This window comes from Phalacrocorax aristotelis, chromosome 8 (genome assembly GCF_949628215.1).
Source record: "Phalacrocorax aristotelis chromosome 8, bGulAri2.1, whole genome shotgun sequence".
Lineage (NCBI taxonomy): Eukaryota > Metazoa > Chordata > Aves > Suliformes > Phalacrocoracidae > Phalacrocorax > Phalacrocorax aristotelis.
The window spans coordinates 32,590,333-32,603,540 of record NC_134283.1 but is presented as its reverse complement, the minus strand read 5'-3'; the positions used below and the strand labels follow the sequence as shown (position 1 = coordinate 32,603,540).

At 55.2% G+C, this 13,208-nt stretch overlaps 1 protein-coding gene across 2 annotated transcripts in view; it reads left to right on the top strand.

Moving 5' to 3' along the window:
• PCDH1 (protocadherin 1) overlaps positions 1-6,074 on the top strand; it is a 52,314-nt gene extending 46,240 nt beyond the window's left edge. Inside the window, exons 5-6 of one of the 2 annotated variants that reach the window (XM_075102268.1) lie at positions 3,331-3,373; positions 5,236-6,074. In XM_075102268.1, the coding sequence (XP_074958369.1) occupies positions 3,331-3,356 (26 nt within the window). In that variant the 3' untranslated portion in view covers positions 3,357-3,373; positions 5,236-6,074. The remainder of the gene's footprint in view (positions 1-3,330; positions 3,374-5,235) is intronic. The other variant, XM_075102267.1, reaches the window with a different exon arrangement.
• Positions 6,075-13,208: the final 7,134 nt, after the last annotated feature.

Below are 13,208 nucleotides of genomic sequence, written 5' to 3'. Positions count from 1 at the left end.
TGGTGCCTACCCTCAGGAGCTGTGCTGTAGGAAGGGGATTGTTGGAAAGAGCAGCACCAGGGAGGCTGTTCTCATTGCATAGATGCTGTAGGGGCAGGCAGGGAGGACAGTGCTGCTGGAATATATCATGGGAGGTCATCACTGTAAGTGATGTTCCAGGAGTGGTCTGCAGAGCGCTGAGGGCTTGGTGTGGGAGAAGGGGGGTTTCCAGGTGTCCACACCAGAGCAATAGAGGTGGTAAAGATGCCTGCACTGGAAACACTGCATCCTTTCCTGGCTGAAAGACAGCCATTTTGAAAGAAATACCTTGCATCCCAGCCCTCAGTTTGCAGCATGGGGCATGCTCCACCCTTCTACCCCCTGACTGACGCTAGGAGAGGTACACTGCTTTTGGGCTCTGAACAGGGGTAGCTGGTTGAAATTATTGCCTGATGTTCTCTGTGCCATCAGGTAGGGAAGATGAGCCTTTCTGATCTAATACGTGGGGTTCTAATACTTGGGGAAGCATCCTGCTTTGCCTCTAAGCCGTGCTCCCTACACTGTCTTATTCCCCATTTCTCTGTACCACTGAACCTCGCCAGTCCTTCCTAGCATGCTGAGCTTCCCTCCACCTCCCTTCCAGGCTTCTCTGCATCCTCTGCTGTGTCACGTCCCCACAGTCCCAATGTCTTCCCTCCCAGAGCTGCTCCACTACATCCCCTCACCCGCAGGATTTGGCCTTCTGTGCTGCATCATCCCTGCTCACCCAGTGCATTCGGTGCTGATGTCTGACGCAAATGGAAGGCAGGGAGAACCAAACCAGACTGCAGATGTTGCAGATGGCGGCAAAAAAAAGTGGTTGGGGCTGGCTCTCAGCCTCTGCTTGAAGCTACCTGGCTTGCAGTGGGCAAGTGAACCTCTGCACATCTACTGCAGGAGATAGAAGTGCCTGCTGAATGAGACTGCCTGCTTTTGTCTGCTGTCTAACAGTACTCAAGTGCACTGTTGAAATCCCCCACTAAGAGCGATAATACTATTAGAGGAACCCTTGCAAGTGGCTGCAACAGGATGTGTTCCTGCCCTGCATGGGGATATATAGAGAGAAATAATTAGCAGCATCACCAATATGTGCCTCTTCCCGGAGGAGACAGCCTTGCACAGTCTCCTTCACAAAGAGCAGAGGTGCCCTGGATGTCAGGAGACGAGAACAGCCGCGTCAGGACTGAGAACAGAGCGTGGCTGAAGAGAGCTTCCCCTCCTCCAGCTGTAACAAGGGCCCAGGGTGTATCTCTGAATGCATCTTGTTGTAAAGCCCTAACTGTGCCCCCTTTTCATCCTAAAAGTTCAAAGGGATGCAACTTTTACTACCCTGGGTTCCTTCCTGTGAAATGTGCAGAGGCAGAGCAGCCCCATGGCAGCTAACAAGACGATGCCAGAGAAATGCAAAACTATAGAAAGGTGGGACCCAGAAGACTGTGAGGACTGTGAATGCCCAAACAACCACACAACCCTCCTGGCTGTGAAGTAGAGCCTTCTGGCATGGAAATGCTGATAGCAGCCCTTCCAAAGGAGCCATGCCTCTGAAGGAACGCAGTGAGAGGGCAGAGCTCAGGAAAACATAGCAGCTGCACACACATAGCTTTTATTTTGCATGGCCAGAATGCTGTGGAGGAATGAGATGCTGGAGAGGGCATGGCCATCCTCTTCATCACATGAGAACTTTGTCAGATTTCAGGTGTTGAGTCACAAAACTGCATTCCTGGGGTGGAGGAGGGATCCAAAATCCTGAGTACAATTTGTAAGGTGAAGTGGGCACCTTGACCCTGAGGTGACATTTGGGCTCTGCCCCCTCACATCATACTGCAGGGCATCCAGAATCAGCACTTTGAGGGCAAAATTTCCACCTGTGTTTACCCCCAAAGAAGGATTTTTGTTTGTCTGCAGTGGCACATTGAAGTCTCTGGGCCACTGGCATATGCTGAGAATTAGGCCATACGGTCATGTTTGCTCTAAATCACAGCTATTCAGGAATTACACCCTGCCCTGTTCCTGGACTCTTAAAGTAGAGCTGGTTGTGCTCATGGCACATAATACACTCCTTTAGCAGCGGAGCTCTGATGCCAGCATCTCACTGCAAGCAAAGGGACAGCGCTGGAAAAAGACTTTGGTGCCAGAAACAGACAATGGGAAAAACAGAATAAAAGACCCTGAACACAGCGTTCCTGCTTGATCCTGCGATTTCTTAGCTGCCATTGGCGCAAGGAAATCACCACAGCTTTGGTCACTGGAGAGGTAGCTTTTATTTTGGTCCTGCCAGTACCCTCCATAGACTTGGCAAAGCACCTTCTGCCAGGGCAAGAAGAGGTGGCACTCACCCACTCCCCACCCTGGGACTGTGTAGCACCAAGGCATTTCTGGAAGTGGAAGAGTTGAGCTGTCCCATTTGTCTAGTAGGAAATTAGATGAGAGAGAGACAGCGATATTGCCTCTTGGACAGAAATGAAAGACAATGTAACACGACTTCAAACTGACCAATCTGGTGGTCACCAGGGCATCCTGTTGTCCTGAGAGGAACAGCTGGTGTATCACCTAGACACAGGCTCCAGTCTCTCCTTTGACTTGCACAAAGTAGAGGCAAAAACTGAGCTGTCTTGCCTCTGCTTTTGTACCTTGCTTTCTATCTGTAGCGAGAAGAAAGAAATGAGACAACTTTCCACATGCTCAGGAAATAGGACAATTGGTCTGTGTCCAGCCCTGAGAATGACCCCCAAGACATGCACTGGCAAGCTATGCTCTCACACTGGCCTGTGCGGGCATCTTGTCCCCTGTGATGCTTGGGCTTCTGCTTTTGCACCCTGCAGCATGAGCATGGCTGTCCCCTGTGCATGAGTTCATTTGAGTGTGCCAATTTATGATGCATGAGCATGTTAGCGTGCACCCAGCTGGGCTGTACATGTGTATGTGCACATTGCCATATGATGCACAGCCCCAGTCCCTCTGTACACAGGGGCTCAAGGTGCTACAAGCCAGGTGTCTTCAAGCTTTGCCTCAGGTTCCTGTGTGAGTCCTGCAATGGCCAGTGGGCTCCAGGGAGGCTAGGGTAAGGCTGGAGAAACTGGTGAGAGATCAGCAGTGGTGGCAAAACAGCCTTAAGGAGATTGGAGCAGGACCAGGAGAGGCCAAGGGACTCCTGGAGGCAGTGGGTACCAGAGGGATGCTGTGGGGCTCAGTGCAATGTGATGGGGAGGTTTGGCAGAGGCTGAGGGGTCCAGGAGGATCCTAAGGGTGGGTGTGGAGGCTGGGGGCTGTGTAATGATGTGACCCTCTCGTCCTTTTTCTGCTCCTCATTAGAGTCCCCTGAGCGGAGCAGGCTGTGAAGGGGGTCTGCGCTGAGGTATGTCCTTATGGCTTCTGCCAGGATATCACAGCTTACATGTGTGCCAGGGGACGGGACACAGAAGGTAGCTCCCAGCACGGGGAGAGCATGAGTGCCAGAGTCTCCACAGGAACCAGGGGGAAAAACTGGGGTGCCTCAGCCCCTAGAGGAGCTGAGAATTTGGGATACAGTCACTGGGGGTTGTTTTAGGGCAAGATATTCTCACACACTGGTTTGCTGCTAACTTTGCCCCTTCTTCCATGCCCATCTCTTAGCTCTCACTTATGACCCCTGTCCACCATTCCCATCATTGTGTGGTGCCTTCTTCTGCAGAGACCTTCCTCACATCCTGGGGTTGCCTGTATGCAAAAGCTGTGCCAGGGTGACTTGGGGATGCCTGTGTCCAAGAGCCCCGAACTGGTGGCAGGAGGGACGTGCTGATGAAGGCAGAGGCCCCAGCATGGCTCCAGTTTTCTTCTTCCCAGGGCTGAGGGAGTGCCAGCTGGTCTTTCCTTTTTTGGGAGGAGGGGGCTATGTGTACCAGTGTGTATCTGATGGGAAGTGGCATGCCCTGAGCTGTGCAAAGCCCCATGTGTCTCAGGTCCCCAGAGCTCCTTAGTGTCTCCTTCCATCAGGCAACAGAGCTGTTTGTCAGCAATGCAGTGGAGTGAGCTCCTGGGTGGAGAGATAGTGAGGACTTCTGTGAACCAGAAGAGACGTCTACAAGTCAGAGCAGTCTCAAGGTCATGAGCAGTCCCTGCTTTCATCCCAGCATCAGCACCAAGCTTCATCTGCCAGCAGGTCTTGTAGTAGTGGGCAGTGGTGTGTCCCAGGCAGTGGCAGGGGTTATGTTGTGCCCCAGGTTGGGGTAGATGGCAAGGAATTACTTGTATCTGGGATGGCTCTTGGAGGGACACTCACCTCTGCATGGAAATGCCAAATTTCAGCCTCTGAAGACTTGTGACAGGTACTCCTTGTATAAAGGATGTGTGGCCAAGGCTGGTGGTCAGAATTTCCCAGCTCTGCCAGGAGCAGGGAGCTATTGATGCCCTCTGATACCTGGCTCTCTCAGGGGCAGGTGTTTGGTCCACAGAGGGGCTTGGGCAATCCTGGGGCAGGGACTCATGAGTATCAGATATGTCCAGCCTCTCTGGGGTAGACACGGGTTTGCCCATATGTGCTTTGCTGTGCTTGGGGATTTCAGGCTCTGTGGGAGACAAGCCAATGTCTGAGGACTTCTGGCTGGGCTTGGGGCTCCTGTTAATGGGTGCTTGGGGAGGCTTGCCGGTGGCCTGGCTTGCCTGATAGTGAGCAGGGCAGGGCTGCCCAAGGATGGTGCTCAGGAAATATGGTTATACCTCAGGGCAGTGAAGAGCAGTTCCCTCCCTCTGCACAGTGAAGCTGTCAGTGGTGCCCAAAGGCACTGGAGCAAGAGAGTTCCTGGAGCCTAGCAGGGTCCAGGTGGTGCCCATGGCTGTGGGGTGATGAGTCCAGTGGCAGCCTGTCTCCTGCTGTACAAATCCAGGCTGTGGGGCCCCTCCTGTGCAATGCCCGTCTCCCAGGGGGGTGGGCTCAGTGAGGCCTGTGCTCTGCCTCCCATTTCTCTGCACGCACCACTGCAGGAAGGATGCTTGTCAAGGGGGAACTGGGGCTGTGAGCTTGGATGGGAGGTGTTGGCTTTCAGGAACCTTGGGTTCTTCTTCCAGCTCTGCCTTTGCTCCCTGGGTGGCCGTGGGTCCATCTGTCCCCTCCCACCACAGGAGGCTGCGGGTAGGACAGAGACATCCAGGCTTTGCTGCTCTTCCCTGTGCTTCAGCCTCATGTCCGAAGCTGGTGGTACCCAGGTGTGCTTAACAATGCTCTTGCTTGCTTCTCTGCAGATCTCCGGCCTCTGCCTGATGTAGCCATGACTGGGACCTGCACCCGGGAGTGCACAGAGTTTGGCCACTCCGATACCTGCTGGATGCCTGGCCAGTCCTCCCCCAGCCGCAGGCCCAAGAACGCCCTCAAACTCTCCACTTTTGTGCCTTACCAAGACAGAGGGAGTCAAGAGCAAGTCGGGAATGGCAGCCCCAGACTCTCAGAAGAGCGCAGCACCAAAATGGCCAACCTCCGCCTGCTCCCCACGTACAGTGCCTTCTCCAATAGTAGCCATGAGCCCTGCAAGGACTCTCCCATGGAGGAAATTCCTCTCACCCAGACCTCGGACTTCCAGCCAGCCACCACCCCCTCGTCCCAGACCACCAAGAGGGAGATATACCTGTGAGGCTGGGTGTGAGGGGCAGGGAGCAGATGTGCTTCTAAGGCCAGTGTCCAGAGGAACATTTTAAACTTCAATGCTTTATCGCTCCAGTGGCCGGTTCTCCAGGCTGTGGGCTCGGCGGACAGCAGGGCAGGGCAAGGCAGGGATGAGAGGAGCATCTTTTTATTCCTTTGTTTCCTGGGGCCAGGGGTGGGTGAGAAGGTTGAAAGCATCTGAAACCCGATTTCCAAGCACTTGTGGGTGCATGTCTCCGAACTGCTGCGTCGCTGGGGAGGGCTGGGCAAGCTTCAGGTGTGGAGGGCACGGCTGGGGAGAAGGGCTTACGTACCAAAGGTCCACGCAGAGCTGGTGGAATTCCTGGGCATAGGACAAAGGGTGTCCCCACGCATGGGGAGTGAGCTGCCTGTCTCTTTGCTGTAGACTCCTGTAAATATGAATCTTAGGAATGACATTCAAGTCCTGCCTGATTGAAACTTTTTATTGTCCTTGAAACAAAAGACGTTTAAAAAAAAAAACACAAAAAAAAAAAAGAAAAAAAGAAAACAGAAACAAACTACAGGGAGCAAATTCCAGCTTTGAATGGTTTGCTGTGTAGAAGAGCCCGCGGGAGCGCAGTGTCCGGCCCACACTCGTGTTCTATATTGTAAATAGAGATGTGACCAGTCCCTGAAACAGCAGCTGGGGAGCTGGAGGAGAGGGGCAGTGTCCTAGCTGGACTGTAAGGACTTTGCTATTTTTCAGCCTGAATCTCTTTCTGAACGTTGTCACTGTGCCCACAAGCTGCAGGGCCCCTAGGGACTGTCCTGTGCCATAGGTGGGGTCTGCTTTGGGAGGGGGTTCCCTGGTGGTGGCCCTGCACCTGGCAGGTGGAGGAGGGATGGAGAAGCCCCCAGTCAAGGGACCGGCTGGGTCCGGAGAAGCCCTCAGTCCAACTCTGCTGGCAGGAAGGTTGTCATCGGCTGTGGTATCTCAGCCCATTGCCTTGTGCCTCCTCCGGGGCAGGGGATGCCCATGAGGCCGGCTGTGCCATGCCTTCGACCTCCGTCCCGTCCGCCTGTAAGCCACCATTGCCTTTGTGAGGAGGAGCTTTGTCTCAGGGTCACACTGGGGGCCACCGAGCCCCTGCCTGCTGGACTCCCACTGCCCTTAGGCCACAGGGCCACTCTCAAGGGATCCAGCTTTCTCTTCCATTGTCAAAGGTCGACTGGTCTCCCTGGCAGGTTTCCGCTGCCCTGGCATCCTCTGCTCCCTTGCAGGGTACCCAACTGGGGCAATGCTGTGCACGCAGTGGGGACAGGACCCCCTTACCCCTCAATGGTCTCCCCGGAGGGGGACTCCTGGGCGCTTTCCTGAGCCTCTCTGCTCCCTTGAAAGCCAGGACACAGTCCTGTTTTAGGGGGCTTCGCGTGCACCCCTGGAAGAAGGGGTGCAGGGGACTTTGCCTCATTCCTGGGTAGCCCTTCCCGGTCCTCCCCTGCCAGGATGTGGGGAGGGGCTGTGCTGCACCATTGTTCTTCCTGTACTTGCGTGCGCATCGATCGTCTTCAACTCTGGGATCTTCCTTAGGGAGTGAGGCCAGTAGTAACTGCAGGATGGTTCCCCCTGCAGCTCATCTTTGGTCCACATGGTCCATCACTGCAGGGCTTGCGGATGGCTCTGCCGGGCTTGACTGCCACAGGGACACCGCAGGGACAGGGCACCCCAGCCGCTGCAGGTCAGAGACGGCCCTGCCATAGCTGTAGTGCCTGTTGGGGTGCAGCGTGCTGGGACTCCACCCTGTGCAACCTCCTTCCCCCCTCCTCCAGCATCCCTCTCTCTGAGCAGCTCCTCTCCCTTTGCTATGGTGGTGGTGGCAAGATGCGGCCAGTTCCCTGGTGCAGCTCCAGCTGACGTGAGGGGACATGGTGCAAGCCAAGCTCGGGTGACAAGGGAAGGGCAGCAGAAGGTGCCTGCTCGCACCTGCTCTGTCATGCCCCAGCCCTGCTCCTCACCTTCCCTGGGCGCCGTTGTGCCACACTGCATCACCCATGGCCCTGGCACCTTCGGATGCTACCTGGAGGAGGCAGGACCCTCCTCCCGGCCTCCTGCTGCTGCTTCCCACCAACCAACTGGCTGGGGGTCCCTTGAGACAGGCGCAATGCTCCCGGTGGATGTCCGGCCTGCCTGTCCGGGCATCCCTGCTCTACCCTTGCCCGCTGTGGGTGCCCGGCAGGGCCCACATTCCCCTGGCCTGGCTGCCTGAGCAGGTCATGCTCCTGAACTTGTTTTTATTGTAGCTCTGTAGTTTCAGGGCCAAACTGGGCAGAATGTGCAATTTGGCCACGCTGGCCAGGATCTTTGACTCCACTGCCAACTCGACTGCTCACGCCTCCCCTTGGCTCAGGCAGTGGCAGTGTCCAGTGCCCCTCTTGGGGACCCCCCCAGGAGAGTGACGTAGCCACATCTGAGGGGTGCTTGTCCAAGACTTGCTTCCCCCAGCCCTTTGCCTGTGGGTGGGCTCCCTACCTTCTTATCGGGGTCACCAGAGGGACCCTGAAGCTCGAAGACCTGTGGCTGGAGTAGCTGTCTTGTCTCCTGGAGCACCTGGCAATGTTCTCAGTGTGGTGCAAGGCAGGACTGAGTACAGAGGGGGTCCCCAAGGGGTGGGAGGAATGGGTGCTGGGGATGCGTGCCATGGTGGGGGCGGATGAGTCTCATTGGGGGTGCACAGAGAGATGTTGGGGCTGGGTCTTTGGAGGGGTGCATAGTGGGGAGAGGGCACGGGTGTCTGGGGGGGATGGGGAGGGGATGGGTGTCTAGGGGGAGCATGGCGGGGGGGCGAGGGTGGGTCTGTGGGGAACAACAGGTGGGGCAGTGGGAGTGGGTCCTCAGTGGGGTGCCAAGGGGCGGGAGGCTATGTGGGGTGCAGCGGGGATGTGTCCCTGGGGAGGAGAAGGCTCTGGACATTGGTTCTGGGAGAGGGGGCGTTGGGGATTTGTCCAGGGGTGAAGTTGACAGTGTGACTGGGGATCAGTCCTGGGGGAGGGTGAAGAAGAGGTGCTGGCAGGAAGAAGCTCATTTGCACAATTATAAGCCAGAAGGATAAAGCCTCTGTGCACGTGGAAGGGGGGAAGCTCCCCACGGGCTCCAGTCTAGACAAGCACAGGGAAGAGGAGGGGGGTTCGATGCCTCTATGGAGGGGTTCACTGTATCTGACACTGCACTAGGACAAGCCAGGGGTAAAACCAAAGGTGGGAGCCAGGGAGCAGGCGGGCTGCGTGGGAAGGATCTAAGTGACCCCTTTGTAGCTCTTCAGTGTTGGTTCTATTTATACGAGATTTCATTTCCTTGCTTGTGATGCCTTGTTTTTTGTACAGTTTTATGTACATGCAGGTGTAGCTTTTCTAAAGGAGAAGTCCTATGGCAGAGTAAAGTACCCAACTATTTTTCAGATGGTGACCTATGTCTAAGGCAATGCCTCTTGCTAAGGTTGTATTGCTCTCAATGTGTGATGCATTTCCCTGTGCGGGGAAGGCTTTGGGCCTTGGGCTTGGTTTTCCCCGGGCGCTGTGAGCACAATTGATTCCCTTGTAATTCTTTCTGTTTGGAGCAGTGAGCATGACACCGTCGTGATCCCCTTTCTGTTCTCTCCTGTTCTGTTTGTTTGCTGAGCTGTCAGATGACCAACTCCATTGTAATTAGCCCTTCCTAAAGCTTTACAATAAAAGTGTGAAAACCTGGGTGTCTGTGCCTGACATTCTTCCCATGTGTTGCATCCTTGGGGGCAGCCAGGGGCATCCTCAGGGAAGAAAACACATAGAGCCAGTGAAGAACCTTAGAGGCTGTGGGGAGATACCTGCTCCTACTGCCCTCCTTCAGGTGCAAGGAACCCTGGCGTCTGCTCTTGTCTCCCGGCTCCTGTTTTTCAGCTTAAGGATGGTTCTGCACAGGTATGAGTAAGATAAACCCACAAAGCAGTTTGCCACAGACAAATCTCCTTTATTTAAAACCAAAATGTTTCAGTGAAAAGACATCTTCAGCCCCAAGGGTGCCTGCACTTGTGCCTATCACCAGATAAATTGGGAACTAGGGAAAGTCCCACCAACCAGCTCCAGACTCCCTCCCACCTCCATCACTGCTCCTTGGAGACCCGATGTGATTTCCCACCATTTCACCTCCTCCTTTACCAAGCATAGTTGATTTTTTTAGGTAGTTTAGACCTTCTAGAAACAGCTGGGCCACTTCAAACCAGGGCATATTTGTGGCTGCTTCCTACTGCAGCTGCAGGGACCTTGTTCAGCTGTAGCTGTTGTGTGTTCCTGCTTGCCTTTGCACCAGATTGCGCTAGGCAAGATCAATAGCTGTACAGGGTAGTTCCCTAGCACAGAGTACAGATGCTTCCCTTATTAGTCAGGTTACATACACGTGTCTTGTCGGTGTTGGGATCACACACAGCACTGCACCTCACTCTGCTGAGCTGCAGGCACTGGGCTTGCCATGGTCTTAGCACTGGGAAAAGGCAAGACTCACCCCCAGCTTGGAAGACACTGGCAAGCATCCCTGGGAAGGAAGTTTCCAAGTGAAGATGTAGACATTCATCCCCTCAGTGGGGTTTTGTAGGGACTTCTTTTCTATCGTCCCCTTCTCCCTGGGCTCTTCTCAGGGCAATGCAAAGGGAAGCCAATACCACCCAATTCCAAGGGATCATGTCCGTATGGGTAACGGAGTGGCCTCTCAGCTGCCCCTCTGTGCAGGCACGCTCCAGCTGGGCCGCAGGGATTTGTCTCTAGGGGCCCTGGAGAACCAGGTGGCCTTGCTGTCTGCTGATGCCCCATGGCAGGGAAAGAGGATCCAGATGTTGAGGATAGTGCCTCCCCTCCCACAGGTAGCACCCACACAGAGCTCTCAGCACCCAGCTGCCCCCAGGATAACTGGGATCACCAAAGAGTGTCGTCCGAGGCAGAGACACAGTCCCATGACCTTCCTGTCCCTCCTGAGCATGCCTGGCCTTGTACCATGCCTTACAGTTGCTCCTCATGCTCCCACCCACTCAGCCCAGGCTGTGCAGACCCCCTGTGCCCCCATTCATGACTCCTTCCCCTCCTCTGCTCTACCCTCCTCTGCCCCCCCCTCCAGTATGCCCATCCTACCCACTCCCCCACCTACTCCGTTCCCTCCTTGCCTCTCCTTCCCTACTCCACTGTGCTCCCCCCTGGCAGACCCTGCCCTCCCCTCACCCCACACCAGTGCAGCAAGCCTTCTCAGTCCTCCGGCACAGCCCTGAGCATCACATCCAGCCAGCTATGTGCTGGTCTGGAAACTGTTTGTTTCCATGGCAGCACACATTGATTACCGGGGTGGGAAGGGGCCTTGTGGATCCTGCTGGTGAGGATGGTGAGGCTGCCCAGCATGGCATGGCATTTGGACACAAGGCTCCCCAGTCAGTACTGCCCTTGGGATGGGTTTCAGTGCCCAGCGAGGCAGGTGGATGTGGAAGGAGTATTATCCAGCCTAGGATGGTCCCACTGGGCTGGGCCTCAAGAGCAAATGGAGCTGTGTGACATGGCCTTGGTGTCCCTGCCAAGTCCACCCATCCTTGGAGATTTGCACAGCCTGGGGCTCCACAACAATCATTCCTAGCCTAATGTGGAGGGGTTGGGAAGCTGCTCCTCCTGCCCGCTACTTGGCAGCCTCCCCTGGGGTGGGAGCACCTGCAAAGAGGGGCAACTGGCTGCCAGGTGGGGATGGCATGTAAAGGGAGATGGGCTGGGCAAGAACTGCTTGCTGCATAAGCTTTGTTTTGATCTGGTGGGGGGACAAAGTGAGCCAGCAAAGCTCTGCACAGAGTTGGCTGAAGGGTCCAGACAATGAATTCCCATGAGGGTGGCTTTCTTGCTGGGGTGAGCAATGGGACAGCAGACTTTGCTGCCTACCTGTGCTGTGATGGTGGCCACAGATGAACTCCTGGAATGGGAACAGGGTGCTGGGCCACTGCTGTGCCAGCCTGATGCTTGGGGTTCAAAAAGAGCTGAAAGCAGTTTAAGAGCTGACACCATCTCTTCTGGCATAGTATCTGTTTATCCCATGATGCCCACAGGCAGCTGTGGACAGCTGTGGGGCCACAACAGCAGGGCTGTCTGTGGAGATGGCAGTGATAGGCTTCAGTAACCTACCCCATGGTGAGATGCTGAGAGGAACAGAGCCCACCATGCAGGAGGAGTGGGACCATGGTACAGGGAAGCTGCAAACACCTCCTTCCCTGGCTGGCTTTAGGCTGCGGGGAGGTCATGCCTGCCCAGCTCATTCCTCCCGTGTACTGCTGTTAATAGGATAAGCAGGGCTGCCTCTGCTCGTGGCAGCCATGGAGCCCAGCCCTGCATATGTTGCGGTGGCCTCTGGGGGAGATTGGATATTGCGCTACAGGAGAAGGCCCTGTAATCGCCCACAGGATGATTGGGATTTGCAAGCAGCTCGGGAGAGGCGGGGGACCCAGCCCCAGGCAGTTTTCTGCCGTGTCTCTGGTTGTCTGGCAGTGTGATGAGGGGGATTAGGAGATTTAGAGCAAGCCCAGCCCCCTCTCCAGGGGGCTTTTGAACTGAAGCCCCAGCAGAATACGCAGCTCAGTTTATTCCCATAGGCAGATTGATAGAGAGAAGTCTGGGGTGCTGCTAATAGCAGCGAATCTAAGAGCAGGAGCTTTCCCCCCCTCTGCTAGCAGGGAGTTGGCATCATCCAAGACAAGGAGAGTCTATCAGTTTCCTCCATGGCCAGATGCTCAACCCCCAGCAGCTTTCACCCCACACTGCTATTCCCATCCCTTTCTTGAGCTGATTCAAGCCCCACCCTCTGCGGTGCTGCAGTCACCCCTTAGCCTGGAGTGAACCTCTGAGCTCCCACACCAGAATGGCCTGGCACCATGTTTTAATCACACAAGGAGGCACAGTTGGTTGGACCATGCTCTTCTTCCCCATCTGCTCGTGGCAATTGTAGAGCTAAGCCTGGCCCACACAAAGGCAGACACTCTCTCGACAAGGGAACACTCTGTGGGGGCTTAGTGCAAACAGGCCTAATGGGATTAGTACAAATGGAGGCCACACTCTGTTCCTGTGGAGAGGGAAGTGTGCCTGCCCTCCCTCCCTGAGCTTGTCTTTCCCTCCCTTCCTGTCCATCAACCCCAACCGGGTGCCAATCACCAGGTATCTCAGCACCTATAGAAAAGGCAGCTTTCTAAAACTTGCTGTCCTGGGCTCCTCCAAATCAACAGATGCAATGCATCGGATACCTTAGCTCCCTGAGCCTATCTTCCCACCCTGATCTCATTATGGACAGCCAGCTTCTGTTGCAGAACCCAGCTGAGTGCCACTTTCACTTGTGAAACATCGCCAAATTGTGAAGTTATCAGATTTGACTCTGGAGAGAGAAGTTTTTTCAAAAGGCTTTAAAATGGAAGCTTGCAACGTTAGGGTGGACACCAAACCCCCCCTCAGTTCTCTTTGCAGAAGCCTTGTCACAGCTCCAGAGCTGCAGGGAGCCAGGGTGCTCTGGAGCCCTATGATGCTCTGCTTCTCTTTTTGGACAGTGTGGGAGGGTCCGGAGGGCTGTTAGCACCTA